Source organism: Leiobunum rupestre, chromosome 1 (genome assembly GCF_980474605.1).
Source record: "Leiobunum rupestre chromosome 1, qqLeiRupe1.1.hap1, whole genome shotgun sequence".
NCBI classification, from domain to species: Eukaryota; Metazoa; Arthropoda; class Arachnida; order Opiliones; family Sclerosomatidae; genus Leiobunum; species Leiobunum rupestre.
Window position 1 is genome coordinate 74,372,777 of NC_143384.1, and position 19,567 is coordinate 74,392,343.

Here is a 19,567-nt window from a genome sequence, read left to right on the forward strand (position 1 = left end):
TCTCGCACGGGACGACGAAAAACACAAAACGATAAAAGTAGGCTTAACTAAAGAATAACTCTCTTGTAAACAACAAAACATTATTTTAATTAACACACCAAACCCGTACATTTTTAACTTTATATTCGGTGGAGTAACTCCCTCTCTTTTTTTAGTGCTACCAACTCGTGCACATTATATTTCCTATTTTAATTTAAGAGTAGAAACTAATAAGCAGATGCTAGCGCCATCTGTCATTAGGTTCAAGAATTATATACAAACACTATACCCTTTGCAATTCTTGGTTCTTTCTAACGCGATTTCTTGGTAAAATCTCTGAAGCTAATGGGATAACGCCGCGTTAGGTTAAATTCAGGGAATCGCGATTACCGTTCAAAGATTTTTAATAATGTTTCTCCACGACCTGAATTCCAGGCGGACCATCCCTATTTTCTTTGAGAAAATTGCTAGATGCTTGGCTCTGTTTAATTAGTTTTTCTTTCGGGCTTCTCGAACCTGGAACAGTTTGCCCTTCTTCTTGTTATGGTCATGGAGATTTGTAGAATCAGACCAGAGAATCTCATTCTTAAATTAAAAAAACTTTTATTTTGAATAAAATATAACCTTTGGTTAAAAATACGAATTGCGTTATTTTCCACTCCGATAACTTTAATTTTACATTTTATAGTATGTTCTTAATTTTTCTTATTGAAATGTATTTATACCTACAGGCGACAGATTTAAATTGTGAAAATCTTTTAAATTTCTTACAATTGTTCTTTACCGTGAAAATTTTACAATTTTAAGTAGATTTTAGATATTTCATAATTATGAGGAATAAAAACGACTTCGTTATATTTGCATATTTAAAAAAACAATTGATGATATTTACAATGGGTGCCATTGTAAATATCATCAATTGTTTTATTAAATATTCAAATATAACGAAGTCGTTTTTATTCCTCATAATCATCAACGCATATTGCACTTGCAACATCTTAAGCCTTAGATATTTCATAGTGATATCTAAATTCCTATGTGTATAATAAAAGATACACAGGGGCTGGGAATTGATGAAGTTTTTGTCAGACGCTAAGTGAGATAACGCATTGACGTTCATAACAATATAATCTTGAACATATGTATAATTTGCAGTGGTTTTAAAAATTCTAAGTTATTGTTAACGTAATTACCATAGTTTTTGCAACTCGAATGAACGTAACTAGCACAACGTAACAAAAGAAATTTATTTATGAACTGATACTATGGCCTTCATAAAATGTGGAACAGTGTACGTAAAAAATTGTCTACGCTTAGGGGCTTCTCTCAAAATACAGATCTGGGCTTTAGCTCGAATTTTTTCGGTGCATATTTATTGAATTAATTGATTTTTTTTTTTCAATTCATTGCGCGGTTGGATTGCTAACCAAACAGCCTAGCTGTCTTGCTTAGGCCTTATATTTTATAATAATAATCACAGCTAGGCTAATACCCAAGGCACCACCTTTGAAAAAATTTCATGGTAAAGAACATTTCGAAGAAATTTAAAAGATTTTCACCATTTAAATTTGTCGCCAGTAGCCCCGCCAAGAATTTTCTGCACATAGGCCCAGCCTGATTTAGAGGCCCCATCTATAATGTTTATTTCAAAAATTTCCTGACTTTTAACGATTGTTTTTAAATTTTGACATGATTTCTAAAAGTTTCCCCTGCAATGGATTTTTTTAAAGGCATTTTAATCAAGGAATGACATTCGTCGATTAGATTTTTCCGAGGGGCAGGTCACTTCCATTTTGGCTGCGTCTTAATCATAGTAAAATTATTAAATCAGGGTAATCGTGATTGTCATTAAATGAGGGTAATCAAGATTAAATCAGGGTAATCAAGATTAAAAAATCTAATCTAGATTTAATCAATCTGATGTGTTTGTTCTTGTTAATTAAACACTCTCTATTGAAGCTATAAGATTTATTTCCATGATGATGATGATTTTTACATATGAAGTTTTAATTAAGAGTACCGAACATGTCGGCAGCCGGTAGACCACTGTTTAGGTGGTCATAAAACTAGAGCTCCCTCAGCTTCCCCACCCAGTGGCGCCCCCTGGCTATTATAGTTCATAACATCACCTCTTTTTTAAATAGACTGATTATAGTGTATTTTCACTACATTAACGATTAAACATTTCAGTTCATAAATTAAGTCTTTTAATTGATTTACGTCTTCGACTGGATCTTCGTACGTGTGGTCTGTGTCTACTCGACTGAGGCTCTTTGTCGAAATCTTGTCTAATAAGTATCCTTGATCGGGCTCCTTCTGATGATGTGGCTACACCTGGAAGGACGTATACGTCCTTCCAGGCTACACTAGGAATAGAGATGCTTGTGGTAGGCTGTTGCTCTGGTCTCGAGTCTTGTCGTGGTAATAAGATAGGATTGCGACTCGGTGATCGACTTGGTGACGATTTGCTACTCCAGCCTGGAGATTCATTGTCAGGACTCAGGATTGGTGGTTGCTGATGACTCTGGATCGGTGGTTGTTGATGACTCTGGATCAGTGGTTGTAATACTGATCTGTACCCTGCATCTGGATTTGGCTTCATTTTACTGGCTCCAGTTGTTGATGTCTCAGACACGGTTGGTTTTAATAACTTCTCACTCCTTAGTCTCAATTGGTTCTGATGTTTTCTAATAATACCTCTCCCAATATCAATCCCATACATCATATTTCCGATAGATTTTTTACAGTTCCCTCTATCCAATTTTCTCCCTTACCATAGTTTTTTACAAAGACTTTTTGATTAGGATGAAACTTATAGCTAACATCACTAATGTTTACTAATGGTTTTATCGCTATTATTATTTACTTCTAGCATTTCAATTATAGGTTTATCGATGTTGATATTCTCATTACCTCTCTCCTCTTTAAAGTTCGTTGAATGGACCATGTCAAGTTTGGTGCGGATTTCTCTTCCAAACATGATTTCCGCTGGAGATTTACCACTAATTTGCGGAGTGCGGCGATAGTTTATGAGAAATCTTGCTAGTCTTCCGTCTAGAGATCCATTTGAGAATTTTTTTAAACCTTCGTCAATGACATCAATGGCAGAGTTAGAAGTACCATCTATTTTTTTTAATGATGTCTTCACGGTACGCACCACCCTTTCAGCCTGATCATTTGAAGCAGGGTGATACGGTGCAATGGTCAAATGCTTGAAGCCGTTATTCTGCTTGAAGATTTGGAACTCGTTACTTGTGAAACAAGTGGCATTATCACTCACCAGGGTCTTCATAATTCCATAACGTGCCAAATTTTGTCGTAAGAATGTGATGACTACGGCTGAACTGGTTGTTGAAGTGACTCCGATTTCCATCCATTTCGAGGTAGAGTCCACTAATATTAATACATAAATATTTCCCATTTACCGGTCCGGCAAAGTCTATATGGACACGAGTCCACGGTTGGATCTCCTCGGGCCACTTCAAGTATTCAGCCTTTGGCATGGTTGCATTTTGTTGACAACTTGAACATGCTCTAATTCTGTCCTCAATGTTGGTGTTCAATTCTGGCCACCAAATTTTGCTCCTGTCTAATCGCTTTGTTTGCACCATTCCCTGGTGTTAGAATGATTTATACCTTTCTTATATCTAATTTCATAGCTGTGCGCTCCTAATGTTAAAAATTCTTATTTGCAATATACATCAATAGTTTACCTTCAGCTGTCGACCATTCTTTCCCCAGTCTCTTTGCAGATGACACAAAACTTATCAAAATTCTAAGTACAAACACATCTAACGCCGAGTTACAACAGGATCTCTCTAAAGTTGAATCTTTGCAAAAAATTCCGGTTTATCCTTCAACACCTCAAAATCCAATGTGTCTTGAAAAAGACTGTTTGTAATAGCTTAGTAGTCTTGAAAAAGGAAATGCGCGACTTTTGACGGGTTGCGTTATCCTTTTGTGGGGTGCTGTGTTTGTTGCTTATCGGTGTAACACAGTGTGTTGTAGCTTCTCACTGACACCACGGCAAACAGGTGCCAGGTGCACCTTTCTGCCTAGCATGTAGTATTTCAGTCGATTCAAAAGATCAAGTTTTTAAGGGAAAAATCTGGAATCGCGGTCATTCATTCTAACCCTCTTGAAATTGGCAAAGAAACCTGCTTTCTAAATAAGCATTTTTAGAAGGCCCAAATGTAAAAATCTTACGAACTGAAAGTTTATTTCGATTTTGGAGGCCCAATCATAGGCACCTTTTTAAAAATTTGGAGGCCCCCAAGTAGGCCTACACTTTTTCATCGTAGGCACGTGCCTACTTGTGCCTATTGCTGGCGGGGAGCCTTTGTCGCCTGTAGGTTGATTGTGAGATATTTTTGTGAATGGCAAAAGCGATTGTATGCCAAATGATGGGGTCTTTGCTGAACAAATAATCACTCGAGGAGCACTAGACACTGAATTTTAATAATATCAGCGCGGATTTCATTTTAAAAGCAAAAGTAGTGATTGAATTGTAAAAGTGAAAGGGGTGATTATATTTTAATAGTAAAAGTGAACATATTTTCTCTTCCCTTTCAGCGAGATGGATAACTTGAAGCGCATCTCAACCAACAGCAAAAGTAGAGGAACGGACAAGCCAATGAACCACAAAGTGAATGCACCGAGATAAGCGTATAGAGCCAGGCTACGCAACTCTTTTTCCACCTTCTCTTCCAAACAACGGCGGTAGTTTTCACAAGATGCGAGATCGCTCATCTTGCGTTGCACCAAATGGCTGTGGCTGATCCTTGACACCCTATAAAATATATAAACCCGTTTATTGGATCGCTTTCTTCTTTGGTACACCTTCATTTACTAGCCTGTAGTTAATAATTTTGACCAGTGCATTGGGAAGAGTTTTGCTAAACAGCAGAGCACCGTGTGTGTAGGCAAAATGTTGCGTTTTTCTGAATTGACAAGGAGTGCGTTTTTCCCGTTGTAGCAGTAGAGATTTGAAGATCTCTTCGCTGGCCCCAAAGGCAACGATGCCGTTGTCCAAGCGTCTCAACAGTGTCTTCGTGAGTGAGCTGTTGAGGATGTCCTGGTCGGTTTTGACCGATTGTTTCAGTCTCTTTTGTGATCGCTGCCAAAGGTCTTTTAACACTGAATTTTGCGAGTTCTATAAAAGATTATGAAAAATATCAGTTAATTCGAAACCATTCTAGAAGTAGATGCTTACAGTGCGCGAGAGATCGGGTAATGTTAATTGAATTTAAAAGTTTGAGTGTAAAACTCGAAAATAATTGTTACCCTGTTAATACTCAAGTCAGCTAGACTTTTTATTTGACAATAATCCCAAATACGTTCTTTTGTATCTTACAAAATTGTTTATTGTTTTGAATAACTCTGAGCGACGGAGAAAGAACTAGTGCAAAATAGAAATTAAAAACATCGGAATTAAATATTAACCTTGACAATTTCAACCTCCGCTTTGCCCGCAATGAAGACAGGATACACTTGGGGGTATTTGGCGAAATCGGACATGGACGAAATGAACTTGGGAGAGGGTGTGACGCTGAACTTTGAAACGAGCACTCCTCCGAACGCCGACCAGACGACTAAGCTGCACATCATCCAGGTGTAGAACAAACAAAGGCTCGCGGGATTTGTTGGAGTTTGCAGATTACCTTTTTTTAAAAATATATCATAAAAACTAATATATCAACTGAAATAAAAATTCACCTTTTCCCAAAAGTATTTCCCAGACGAGCCAAAGATGGTTTAAGAAGCCCATTTTCTTCTCCGTGACTTTCAAATAACTTATTATCCAACTGACTAAAGCAACGAGTAATATGGAACAAAGTAGCCAAAGGTACACCTTTAAAAATTGGTGCAACCGCGGTATCAGTTTCTAAAATTGACAGGATAGTTTTATTTGTATTTATTTCAACTCTTACATTAGATTCCACCGATTGTAAAAAACTGAAGTTAATCAGAGATTTATTTGGAGATTTGGTGGGTGGATGTCTGCTGACTAAAAAATGACGATGATTCGAGGTGAAGGTGCTGGAAAATTTGCCCACTGTAGAGCGCGTTTCAGTCTGAGCAATGCTTGCAAAAGCTATTTGAACTACCTGTTGAAACACGTAAAACACGTAGGGAAGTGGTATTATGGAAGTAAATATTTGACCATTTTGTAAACTAAATTTTGCGGAATAGAAATGGTTGGACTACAGAGTCCCAGCGATTTTAGCATTTGCTAATACTACCCAAACCCTTATCCAGCTTTCCAATATCCCCTTCTCAGATATGTTATCTTACTTAAAATTCTACTCTTACGTTTTTCTGTAACATTCCAATGACTCCAGTCCAAGAACCATCGACTTTTTGATTTCCAACCTGACCATCTTCGGGAGATACGGTTTTTAGGCTAAAGTATAACAAAAAATTTAAGATTTCGATTATTATTATCTGTAGCACTGCGTCCAGGACTTACTAATATTCGAAGAGGCCTACGAACTTTAAGGGTTTAAATTTTTTTCCTTATAAATCTAATATATAATCGATATATTTCATAAATACTGAAATTTTCTGAGTAAGGTGTGTATAAAACTATTTTGAATTTAATTGTTTACGGGTTTAATAATTTTTTTTAAACATTTGTCAGCATAATTTAAGAAATTTTGTCGTAATTTTACGCGGTCAATTGAAAATAAGACCTTATTCAGTAATTGTTATTGATGATCTCAAGGGTAAATTTTATTGATGGAAATAAGATCTTTCAATTTTCAGCGTAAGGCATAAGTTGAGTTTAACAAAACTGTTGCATAAAATACTTAAATAACTAGTATCAGGAAACTATAGAGGTATACACTTGGATTGTCTAAGGTTCCATTGGGACGGTGATACGAAAGCGCGTCGAGAAAAGGCGGGGCTTAACTACGTCAAGTGTAAGACGTAACACGACATTTCAAATTCATTGGCTCGAGGTTTGACGCGAAAAGAATGCGTCGTCATGGTAACAAATAGGCGATCTTCCCGCGCAAAATAGGCTTATAAAATAATGGATTTAAAAACCTCAATTTGTTATCGTACTTAATATTTTAAAGTAATTATAATGTCCTTCGCGAAAAAAGTGTAGTGATACCTAATTTCAGGTAATTGTATGGTTATAAAAGAGTTAATCAGGTAAGCTAATAACCATGACTAGGCTTAATGGCGAGTTTTCGTCGAATTAGGGTAGCGAGGCGCGAGAGTTTTTCCCGTGAGTTTTCCCGCTTTAAGACACGCCCGTTTCTACGAGCTTCATCACGGCCGTAAAAATCTTCCTTAGACATTCCAAGTGTATACCTATATAGTTTTCTGCTTGTATTTATTTGAAATAATCCCCGAATTCATTTTATCTTTATTATTCTCCAAACTCAATTATCTTAAAACAACCTTGCTACAATATTTAACCCATCCAAATGTTCAGCTATCGTTCTTACAACTCCGAAAGTGAACAAGAGTGTTACTCTACTATAAACGTTATCACACCAGTGTTGAGTAAAGTTGGTATTGCTGGCTAAACGATACTGCATATCTTACATCGAATTTCCCGTTAGATATCTCCGATAGTGTTCAAATAAGAAATCACTCATATTTTAAAACTAAAGATTGATGTTCTTAAAGTGAATGTATTGTGATTAAATTTTATACAGTATGTACTAGTGTTGTAAGTTGGAAAATGACAGAAAATTTTCCGTATTTTTCCGAAAAATAGAAAAACGTTTTCATTCCATGATTAGTCTAATATTGTTTGCAAATTTAAATAAAGCGGCATTTTCGCCTCATTTTTTCGAAAACAAAACTTCTAGAATAGTTTAAACTGTTTAACAATGTAACACTATTAATGTCTTGTAGTATGTTTACTGTTATTAGATATTTTATATCGATAAAAAGTTTAAAACAATAAAAACCCTTAAAAAGTAATTAATGTTTAATTTTTTTATTATTCATATATCGTTTCGTAAAAGTATTATAATATTCCATAAGGGGGATTATTATTAAGTTAGTTAGTTTTTAAAGTATCTTGTGTGTTATTATTATAATAATTATAATTATAATTGAATATTGTTTATTTCATTAATGTATCTCAGATCATTTCTTTTAAATTAATATTAAATTTACTCTTGTTTTATTATAGCCATACCTTTAATTTTAAAAGTATTTTGTAAATGTCAATACTATAGACTGAGTTGGTCACTCGAGGGATTAAATTCTAGGGTAGCCAAAAAAAGTGTTGCAACATTGTTTAGGAAAAAAATAATTATCTGACTTACGAGAGGTTCAAGGACAAGATGCAATACTCCCAAAGTTCTTTCATACTTCCTTTCTCGGGCTGTGGTCCGATTGAAGTGTTCACGAGAGGCATAGACTGCAACTGAGATTTATAAAATCTTCCCTTGATGTCATTAAATTTATATTACCACACATAAGATTCATAAATATAAAATTTCAGTGATGAGATAATAGAGCTCGGTTTTTTTATACGAAATATCCGTTTTATTGGTTTTTATTCCTAATTATCCGAATTAAAACTCATTTTTTGCATATTAAATCGTTTTATAACCGCGAATAATATCAATAAATAAACAGTTAAGCGAAATGTTTATGAATTATCGAAATTTTGGCGGTTTATTTAGCTAGCTGTTTCGCCGAGCTCTACGAGATAATACAGTACTGAAGCCAATAGTTATTAATGCACTATACGGGTTATTTTCTAGGAATGAAAATAAAGGTTTGTTTTCTTTTAATAACAAAAAATCTTGGAAAATTTGCCTCTGAGAGGATAGTCTGACAACCTTCTTTGGAAAAATATAATAAAACGGCTGACATCAACTGATAGATTTTATCCGGAGCTATTTGGGCCAAAGAGAGTGGTGTGAATTTATCTAATTTCAATGATAATCGGGGTATTTTGTTCGGAAGGGCTTTGCCCCAGAAACTAGGGAAATTAAAAAATTATTTTTTCATTATTGGGGTACTTGAAATCTCATAAAAACCGGGGATTTCATCCTATAGGATATCGAATTCGTACCTTTACCAAACCTATGACAATCTCTTTATCCATTGGTTATAGACAATCAAGTACACTGAATCCCAAAAATATTCGGGCGTGAACCAATAATTTCGATTCAGCGAAATCCTTTTGTTTGGATTGGATTTATTTGGTTATTTCCATGTTTTATGAGGGATGCAGGCGAAGAAGCTAATAAATTAGATGGCGAATTAACACCTTCATTATTACTTAATCTGTATGAGTTTAATGAAGGACTTATAAGGAAAGAAAAGAAACATTCATTGATACACGGTCCGTTTTATGGTGCTTCGCTTTGGATGTGAACTCTCTGAAGTTATATACCCGAGTAGGATAATATTCAAAGAACCTTTCGTAATATCTAAATAGCGTTTAGCAATTCCAAAGTAAAAATGTATCCTGGAATCGTAGGGAAATCATGGGTAATGCAAATATAGCATGTCAATTCCAAATGGAGAAACAAATGCCATTAAAGGTTTTCAATTGAAAGGCGCCTAAAAACAGCAAAGAATCTACTTCGCAATCAAACTTCAATTTGTACGTTTACTTCCGGGATGTGAACTCAATAATTACACTATTTCTTCAACGAATTTCATTTTAAGCTCTTAAATGCGTGTTTACTACATGTATTTACGGTGAAGCATTATAAGAGAAAAAATCTTTAAATAAATGTGATTTAACAAGGAAAGAAGTGCTTCATCCACGAATATTAATTTGTTGTTGGTTTTACAGTTGATTATTATATTTATTTTACCGAAGTACACAGATGTGGCTTTTAATATATAAAACTGCATTTGAACTGAGGTAGAGCCTATGATCTAGCGATAGTTACCATCAAATTGAAAAGTCATAAGAATGTTTTTTCTGAAATAGAATTATAAGTAAAGGATACAAAAATTATTTTAAATTTCCCGTATCTTTATTTATGAAGTCAAATTTATCACTAACGACGAGGAAAAAAATTGCGTCTGCTTTAGCTACTACCAAAAAAATTGCGTCTGCTTTAGCTACTACCTATCTAGGTTTCCATGGCGAACTAAAGGATGCGTAGCGATATTTTTCGGCCACGAATAACATTTCCGTGGTGTTTGGCATTTCTATTAAAATATTTTGATTGCAGATATATTAGGATTTTAGAAATAGTTTTTCCTATGCCCTCAGTTTCGGTGAAAACATACGTAGTTGAACGTTACCTCGGTAACTATCTTTAACTTCTAACCTCTATGTTTCTGTACACCAAATTATTTTGCGATTGAATAGGCTAGAGTTCCTTTGGTAGCGATAAGAGCGGTTTCCAACGCGTGGGAGTTCTATTCTCCAGATGACGCTTGACCAAAAATCAACATCTGTTAACTATAATCTGAGAATAATTAACAATATTAAAATAAATTTAACAAAGAAGAATAACATTGGAGCGTGTATTGCGATTTTGGGCCATATATAGCTTTTTAAAGCGCTCCCTGGGTTTCGTTAAAAAATCCAATTATATAAATAGTCCAAAAAATAAAATTATTCAACAATTTATGTAAAAGATGGTTAAAATTTGAAGGAATTTAAAATTTACGATTATTTAATTTCCAAGGATTAGATTTAGGGGCCAAGCTTTAAGATATAAATCAGAGACCCGTTGATGGTTATCGTCCGGTGATCATTTCGAAATACGCCTTATTGTGCCCGGATCTAATTGCGGGAGACGGAGGTGTTATTGCTCTCCATCCGTAACTATAAAATCTTTTATTTTGAATAAAATATAACCATTTGTTTAAAAATTACGAATTGCATTACGCTTCACAATAAGAACATTTTCAACATTTATATTCAACAATCCCCGAAAGCTATTGCCTTCTAGAATCCCTTCATAATTTTAAATTTTCTAGTATGTTTTATAACTTACTTATTGAAATGTTTATATACCTACATGTGACAAATTGAAATTGTGAGTATCGTTTAAATTGTTTACAAATATTCTTAACCATTAAAATTTCACATATTATGTAAATTAATTTAGTATTTTCAAACACTATGAAAAATTTACTTAGATATTTTTGACTGATGTCCAAATAGTTGATTTTAAAATGTCTTATGGTCTTAACCGACTTGTTCAAATGTTGCTTATTCTACGGGCAACTTCGATCGCGTTTACCGCAAAGTTGGCATTACTTATTCTTGGGTTCGGAGGTCGCGTGACTTGAAATATTGCAGGGCAGTCATTTCCGGGTTTGTATCAGCCACGCGTTATAAATCCTTGTTAACCCTTGCCACTCGGGAAGAGTGTTAAATGAAAATACATTACTCTAATTTTATCTAATACCGAAATTCATTTATTAGGATTGTTTTAACAATGAAGACGTCCAAAGGAATAGCTGTTAATAAAAAGATATTACTGCCTAAAGGAAACTGGACAAAACAGATGAAAACTATACCACCGACTTTTAAAGAAAATGCTATAACAAAGCATCATAACAACTTGAAGGCTAAAAACACCTTACTCTAGGTTACAGAATGTTTAAGGCGAGCAAAGTTTCCGAAGTATTATTAAGTTTAGGCCAAAAAACTCTTCCATTAACTGAAGATTCCGGATCATCTAGACAAAATGGGTCAACAGTATACGTTAAAAGTAAAGTAGAAGGATCATTTTCGCTGAACTCGACGTACAATGTTGCTATGTCATTAAACACTTTGACCGGTATGGTGGAATCTGCTTGGTGTGGATGCAAGGCAGGTGAGGGTGGTGCCTGCAAACATGTTGGAGCGGTCCTGTGGTATATTCTAGATTGTAAACGGCAGGGTAAACAATTTTTACCCGATGACCAAGCTTGCACGCAAAAGGCAAGAACGTGGAGTGCACCAACTAATCAGAAAGCTTTAGTAAAGAGAACTTTTAATGAATTATAGTTTATCCGCCACACTCCGGGAAAATGTAGTAAAGCTCTTCAGGACAAAAAAAACAAATAGAATTCTGCTCACTTCAGAACCTTGGTTCTGAGAGCGATGTGCAACAAATGCAGGAGAGGATCAATACAACGGTTGAGAGGTTTAAAATGGGGAAAAAGAGATCTATGTTATGCAGAATACAAGAAGAAAAGGATTTCCGTCCAGCTATTAGCTCATTAACTGTGACTGATAATGTACCAGACCCGACTTCTGCTGTTGTGGCTGAGTCAACTGAGAAACAAATTAGATCTCTCTACCTTCAGCATTATTGGAAATTGATGGAAGTATTAAACCTCTTTTAACCAGAACTCTATCTCTAACTAACGAGACCCTCAAACTGGTATTTGATGCGGAAAAAGACACACTGGAACAATCCAACTGTCTACTTTGGAAAACCGAAAGGAAAGCCCGCATAATGGCATCTAAATTTGGCTTAATTTGTAAACGTCGGAAATAAGTTAATGATGCTTTTCTCGAAACTATATTCAATGACGCGGATCTATCCAGGAACAAATATGTTCAAGAAGGTCTTCTAAATGAAAGCATCGCGACCAACAAATATAAGCAGCTGCGCAAGAACGTAACAACTTTCTCAGTTGGCTTATGCGTCAATCCAACCGTTCCTATGTTCGGGGCCACGCCGGATAGACTAGTTCATCAGGAAAATGAAGGTTTTGTTCTACTTGAAATAAAAACGTTGGCTAAATGCAAAGAATTGGGTATTGGTATTGACGAAGCTGTGGAAAATAAAGAAACAACTTGTACATTTTTGAAAAAAGATGAAAATGGAAAATTAGCCTTGGATCGAAACCATAACTTTTTTTTATAAAATTCAAGGTCAGTTAGCTTTGACAAGTCTGACCTGGTGTGATCTTTTAGTTGATTGCGGAAATAGTCAACCTTTTTTGGAAGGATTATGTACGACAAAGCTTTTTGTGATATTAAATTAGTTCCTAAACTTCTGACCTTTTATGCAGATTATGGTCAGCCATATTTAGAAAAAGATCTTTAAACTTAAAAAAGTGAGATTGAAAAAAAGTTAGATTTTAACACATTTCAAGTTCAAATTTTTAATTAAAAATAAAGTTTAGATTTTATAAACATTGTACATTCATTTTTTAATGTCTAGAAGTGGTTCATTACAAAAGTTGACCAAATACGCACATATTTTCCAAACTTTATTTAGCTGGTTATTCATAGAGTTTAGAAATACGGTATTTAAAAGATGGTATTTTTTCAGAATTCTTATGACCCTCTCTACGTGAATACGTAGGCTAGCTATTTCACACGTATCTTTTTCCTCTTGTAAGGACAACTGTGGTTTTCCATTTAAGAATGGGGGCATGCTGAGTGATACTCCCTTTTGCTTTAGTAAATCCTCAATGAGGACTCCCCTATCCGCCATTATGGAATCCCCCGGATCTAAAAGATCAAGTATCCCACATTCTTCCGTCAATTCTTTATCCAACATCCTACCTGGAACTAAATCGGATATAAAGCTAATGAAACCATTCGGTGTAATGCCTATCAACCCTTTAGCCGTACTGTGTGTTTTATAAGTTGACCAAGTGTCACTTTGTGTTTTAAAGTCATCGGGTTTTTGTATAAAAAGTTCTGAAGCGTCTATAACGACCCTAGTTTTAGGAAATTTCAACTTAAACTCTTCTGGAATATATTCATCAACAACTGCGCGAGAAGGCCAAAATTGCAGATTTGATAACCTGTGGCATAATAAATCAAACCACGTAATACATAGATTACAAACGGTTGACAGTGAAATCCCAAAACGGTAAGCTAGATCTTCTTCCAAAAGGCCCACTTTTAAGCGGCAAAGTACCAGAAATAACTGGTCTTTAAATGATAGCATCATTGGCCGACCTTTATTATTATTGTTATTTCTTTCAAATTTCCTTTTATAGCCTTATGACCCATTATATAGTTGACAAGTTTTCAAATCTGGTTCAATATATTCAAAAAGGTCTTTGAACCCTTCAAGGTTTTCATAGCCCGTGTTTAAGAGAAAAACGGTTCGAGTCTTCAACATTTCTTTGTAAGCGGTCAACCCTTCTTTGTAGGAGGTGAATTTTCGTAAGTTTGTTATAATTTTGAAGCTTTAAAGTAGTATTAGAATTTTTTAACTTGCTATTGTCAATGTGGACAGAGGTCATTTGTTTAATCTTCTCTTTAAGACTTAACACTTCTGCTCTTAAGTATTCATTCTCTTTAGTTAAATCAACACAGGTTTCCATATCTTCTACTATTTTCTGGAGATTTAATATTTCATTTCTATGATCTTTGATAATATTGATCAATGATTTGTGAGTTGGAAAGCAATAACTATGATCTATAAAATAGACAAATATATCAACTTAAAAATTACGAAAATATTATCAACACTCGATAACCAAGAGCAAAGTCAAGCTAGTCTAAAAACTTCTATTTTAGACAATTTATTATGCTTTATACATAAATTACGACAATGACGAACTCTTATTTAGAGTTTATTTCAAAAATTACTTATTGCAACTAGCGTGACTTTGGCTCTCAGATAGCACAATGTTTTACCTTCACTATGTATATCTTTCAGATTAGTTTTTTCAAAATTTTCCAGGGTAGGCTCCTCCAAATTACTGACCAGTTTATCAGCTTTTTGGCTAATCTCCACTTCATGGGCTGTAACAAATGTATTCGCATCCGTGGGATTTCCAAAGTATGTCGGAAAATGATCATTTTTTTGCGCCCATCCATTTGGAAATGAAATCCACAAACTGACTGATAAAGTAATCGAATGGCTTTCTTTGGTACCGGTGTAGACCAGGGTCGTTTCTTTGAAGGAGAGCAATTTTCATTTGTACAACACATTATTATTCGAATCCAGTGGTTTCGTTGATCTTCGTCTATAGGGAACGGGCTATAAGTTACCCCAGGATTTTTAAAGTAGATGAACTACAGCCTGGCACACAGCAATATCGTCCAACCATGTTGTGTTTAACTAAAAAAAAATCAATCTAAGACAACATACCTTATTTAAAAACAAGACGTACGATGGTCAGAATACACACAATCCTCCTAATGTGTTAAGTTTGTTTGAGCTATTCACAGCAACCCGCAGCGCCGTTATCACAACCAAAATATATCCACGGTCACACATATATACAAATTTACACTTATTTGTTACTTCTAGTCATACTTTGAAAGCATCGAAGATTCCTTCGATCAGTGTAACTCTTATTTTTTACTTCTGATAACACTTATTTGTTACTACTAGTCAGCCGTTGAGTGTCACACTTATTTCTTATGGTTATACGACAAAGACTAGTTCGATTAGTTTCATACTTATTTGTTACTTCTTATCACACTTATTTGTTACTTCGGATCACACTTATTTGTTACTTCTGATCACACTTATTTGTTACGTTGAGTGTCACACTTATTTGTTACGTTGAGTGTCACACTTATTTGTTACGTTGAGTGTCACACTTATTACTTCTGGTCATACGCCGAAGACTAGGTAGATCAGTGTCATACTTAATTAATAATCTTCTGGTCATAGGTTGACTTAAATATGTAGATTTTTAGGCGGAAATATAAAACCACGAAAATTGGGGTCCCGTAAATTACCCTGAAAACTATACTTAAATTTAATATTTACTGATATGACCGAAGTTGTAGGTCCGCTGAATCCTAACCTATCCAATAATATTTTTTTAACGTTATCGGACTTAATTTTAAACAAAATATCTACCACATAAAGGAAATCACCGAAAATAGTAAATTGGGCAAATTCCCAACTTCTTGGGCTCCGATTTGAAAACTTTATGAAAGGCTATCAATGTTAATATATGTACTTTTGAACGAGATATCATTGAGTCTTCTAGTTATAACCGTTGAAGAGGTATGCGTGACACGGCGCCATCGGCGGCAACGGCTACACTGTACGTGAGACTAATACACACAAATCCTTAGGATTGTGTGTAAAAAGCATAGACAAGTCACAAAATAAACTTACCAGGCCAAGGCTTATAGTTTTTATGGGCTAAAAAGTTATATGGGTCTTAAAAAGACCAATAAAAACCTACTTATAAAAAGCTACTCTCTCAATCAAACAAATTACCAAACTTGAATTATTATAATATACGAAAAATCTAACGCCGAACAACAAATAACACCGACATGGGAAAAACCGAATACGACGGAATTAAAAAACGGGGCTTAGACTAAGAAATTCTAAGCGCTTTCGGTAGCTACCAAATTTGACAATGCATGACGTAGAAGGCAACATTTTCTAGATAAGCTAATCCTCTTTTATAAAATCAACTATTTAAAAAAGGTACACAATTTTGTGTTTTGCAGAGGTTGTCAAATAGGCCAGCAACCGCTCTGGGAATATATAAAGCTTTGGTCAGAAGCCAAGTGAGATCACGCGTGGACTTTCATAATTTGGACAAAAACTATAATTTTTCAGATGTTTTAAAATTTTTAAGATTAAGGGCCCGTTCCAGAGACGTTTTCAAAAGTCTCGTTTAAAAACAAGACTCGCGATTTAACGAAACCGATTTACCGAGACCTAGACTAGAGTTATAAAAACGCGTTCCAGAGTCATTTTAATAAGACTTCGTAAACTCCCGCTCTTGTTATTTCGCCTTTTTATTTTAATAAGCTCCGCCCCCGTCCGGAGCCAATAAAAACGCCGGAAAATATCGGCGGTAAGCGGGTCACTTCAATCGCTCAGTTAAGCCTTAGCGTTGTCTGTGATATTTTCTTGTAAACAGTGGCATTTTTCGAGTTTCGACTACGTAATCTCGGCTATTTATCAGTTATTTTATTATATTTATTAAATTTTATTTATAAATTTACAATTTTTGGTGGTTATTTACATTTGTTTTTATATAATATTTGCATTTATTTATTTATTTAAAAATGGGGTAAGCAAAGAAGCAGAGCTAAGGGCGAAGTTTAACTCAGGTTGAATGAAAGGCAAAAGGAAGTAATTGTTGCTGGGCTTGAAGCTAGAATGGGTTTGGTCAACGGAGTTATGGCAGTAGTGAAAGCCTACAAAAACATAGTAAAAGCGTGGAAAGAGATGGCAAAAGAAGTGTCAGCCGTTGGTAAGGGGACAAAAAGAACTCTCTTACAAATTAGAACAAAATGGTCTTTCTTAAAAAACATCGTAAAGACACTGGCCCAAGATATCATAATGATCAGAAAATCAACTGGAGATTAGCTGACACCACTTGAAACTAATTGGCGAAACTATGATTCGTGGTATAGCAGGTGTTGAAAATCGCATTGGTAGTACAGCAATGAAGAAACAAGTACATTAAACTCTACTTTATTTACTTTAAATATAAAATTTGAATTGTTAAATATACATTACAATTTGAAACAATATAAATAAAGTCCCGTACCTTCTACGCGCTAGCAGTTTCACATACCACCAGCGAGAATGAGTGGTTTTTTTATTGGTACGCCAAGTACAGGGCGTTTTCACATTACTCCTATGAGTACTCCACCAAGCGAGGTTGGTAATGCTCCCCTTAATTTGGCTGCAAAGAGACGTGGTAAAATATTTCTATTAAGTAGAGGATAACATTATTTAATTGAAAATTAATTAGGATTTCCATATTGATGACAAAACAACGGCAACAAAGATTGACAATGCAAGATATTGTCAATAAAATGGGTTTATTTAGAAACGCTCAGTTTAGATGTATTACTTACTAGCAGATATAGCTCAGTTACATTTTTTAAGTAGACGCAAGGGCTGAAAACCCACTTCCGAATCCGCCTAGGCCAACGGTAAAGGAAAAATCCAAAAGTGTTTTATGTATTGTTAACGTTGCTCTTTTCCTACATTCTCTGAAAAATAGATTGACATTAATTAAGATATAAGTAATAATTTGGTATACCTGTTAAAGGTGACAAAAGAAGCTATAAAAACATCATACCTGTGCCCTCCGAACCTATTGCTGCTAGCAGTGCTGAAACATTAGACCACGTTGCTCTGTCTGTAGTAAATAATCAAGAACGATTGAATGGGTTTTAGGAAATTATTCTAAACGAAATGCGCAATTTTCTCTCTCCTTTTCCAGTCATTTGTACAATACCAATAAAATTCTGGTTACCATACTCAACTCTTTTGTTCGGGCTGAAAACGAAATTGAAAATTTTATTTCAGTGACCTCGCCTTATGAAAGAATAATTAATAACCCTGAAACATAATTACATTTACCAGCAGTATGTCTACTACTTTTAAATTAATTTAATGAATATTACTTATTACCTTTTCTCTAGCTTTCAGATGTAACACTTCCCACGACAATGAAACTTATGTCTTTATTGTTGTCAGCTGACCCATCGTCCAACGGAGCTGTCTCCATCTTCAAGCAGGTTTTTTCACTTAATATCAGTTTGGCGGTAGATTTGAATTTCATTTGGATATTTTTCAAAGGTGGTTATCACCTTCCGGTAATTTTTTACCCATAAAAGTAGTTAGGGGCTCAATAAACATTTCATTCAGTATATTAGGCAGTTTTTATCATTGGGTATCAGGTCAAAAGGGAGATGTGTTCCCCATTCTCTTTAAATGATAGCTACAATAATAAATAAATACTTCTATTTTAAGAATTGAAATACTTTTTATTTATATAATGTGTACAAAAAATAATTCGACTGATGTTGTGAATGATTCGACAAACACTAAACTTGACAGTTTTGTGTCGATAACAATTTTCCGTCTTTCCAAAACAAATACAGCAGATGATTATGATGATCTATAATAAGATTATTTTATAATACAATTGCTCCCAGAGTCACATTTTAAATATATCAAAACGAAAAGATCTTTCTTTCTTCTTTTCGTTTTGATATTAAATAAAAATAATGATAAACGAATTCTTACCTGCGTAGCAAAATCTAATCTATGGGGTGTCTTCAATTCGGGCCTTGGCCATTCCCATTTGTAGCACAATAAACGCGGTTTCAGGTAAATGTTTGATTGGTAGTGCCAAAAATCCTTTTTTTATATTCAATTCATAGTATTGGGTCACTCGCGATACATTATTTTCAGCGGGACATCTGTTTCAATATTGTTTACACCTTGTTTTATCATGTTAGCTCGAAGAAACTCCGCCGCCATTTTTTCACTATTTTCGCCTCCGAACGCGTAAACGAGAGCTCCGGAGCACGGCCAACTTTGATTTCGCGCTGCCGCGCTATAGCGGCCATAACAAAATTTTCAAATCCCATGTAAATAAGCGAAAGAAAATTGTCCCGCTAGGGCGCTACGTCTCCTCACAAAATATGTAAATTTTATTACAGGCAAAGGCGGGGGACTCGGAATTAAATCCGGAAAAAACGTTTTCTCTCGTAATAACATAATTTTTTCGGAAAAAACACGTTGGCATAAATGAAATGAAAATAACACGTTTTAGAATTATGTTCGGGTAAAATTGCCAGATAAACTAAACTAATTAAAGGAAATGTTTTTTAGTCAAAGAGGGGAGAATTTCATATAAAGAGACGCGTAATTGATACAAGGCGCCATTTTTGAAAATCGGGCTTAGAAACGTCTCGGTAATTTTTTATTTATTGTTATTAATA

General features: G+C 34.8%; 1 protein-coding gene and 1 long non-coding RNA gene across 2 annotated transcripts; both read right to left on the reverse strand.

The window, feature by feature from the left end:
* Window positions 1-2,806: 2,806 nt before the first annotated feature.
* Window positions 2,807-8,378, reverse strand: LOC149966596 (glutamate receptor 2-like). The gene is made up of 9 exons (XM_090167531.1): window positions 8,274-8,378; window positions 6,292-6,382; window positions 5,910-6,086; window positions 5,695-5,830; window positions 5,422-5,639; window positions 4,833-5,131; window positions 4,582-4,768; window positions 3,405-3,593; window positions 2,807-3,265 (listed from the first exon to the last, which is right to left on the reverse strand). Exons 1-9 carry the CDS (start codon window positions 8,363-8,365, stop codon window positions 2,807-2,809), a joined length of 1,848 nt encoding a protein of 615 aa, XP_090023657.1. The 5' UTR covers window positions 8,366-8,378.
* An 8,923-nt stretch (window positions 8,379-17,301) lies between these two features.
* LOC149966597 (uncharacterized) lies at window positions 17,302-18,310 on the reverse strand. Its single transcript, XR_016480307.1, has 4 exons — window positions 18,249-18,310; window positions 17,914-18,113; window positions 17,687-17,824; window positions 17,302-17,511 (listed from the first exon to the last, which is right to left on the reverse strand). It is a non-coding gene; the product is annotated as an uncharacterized LOC149966597 (long non-coding RNA).
* Between the last annotated feature and the right edge of the window lie 1,257 nt (window positions 18,311-19,567).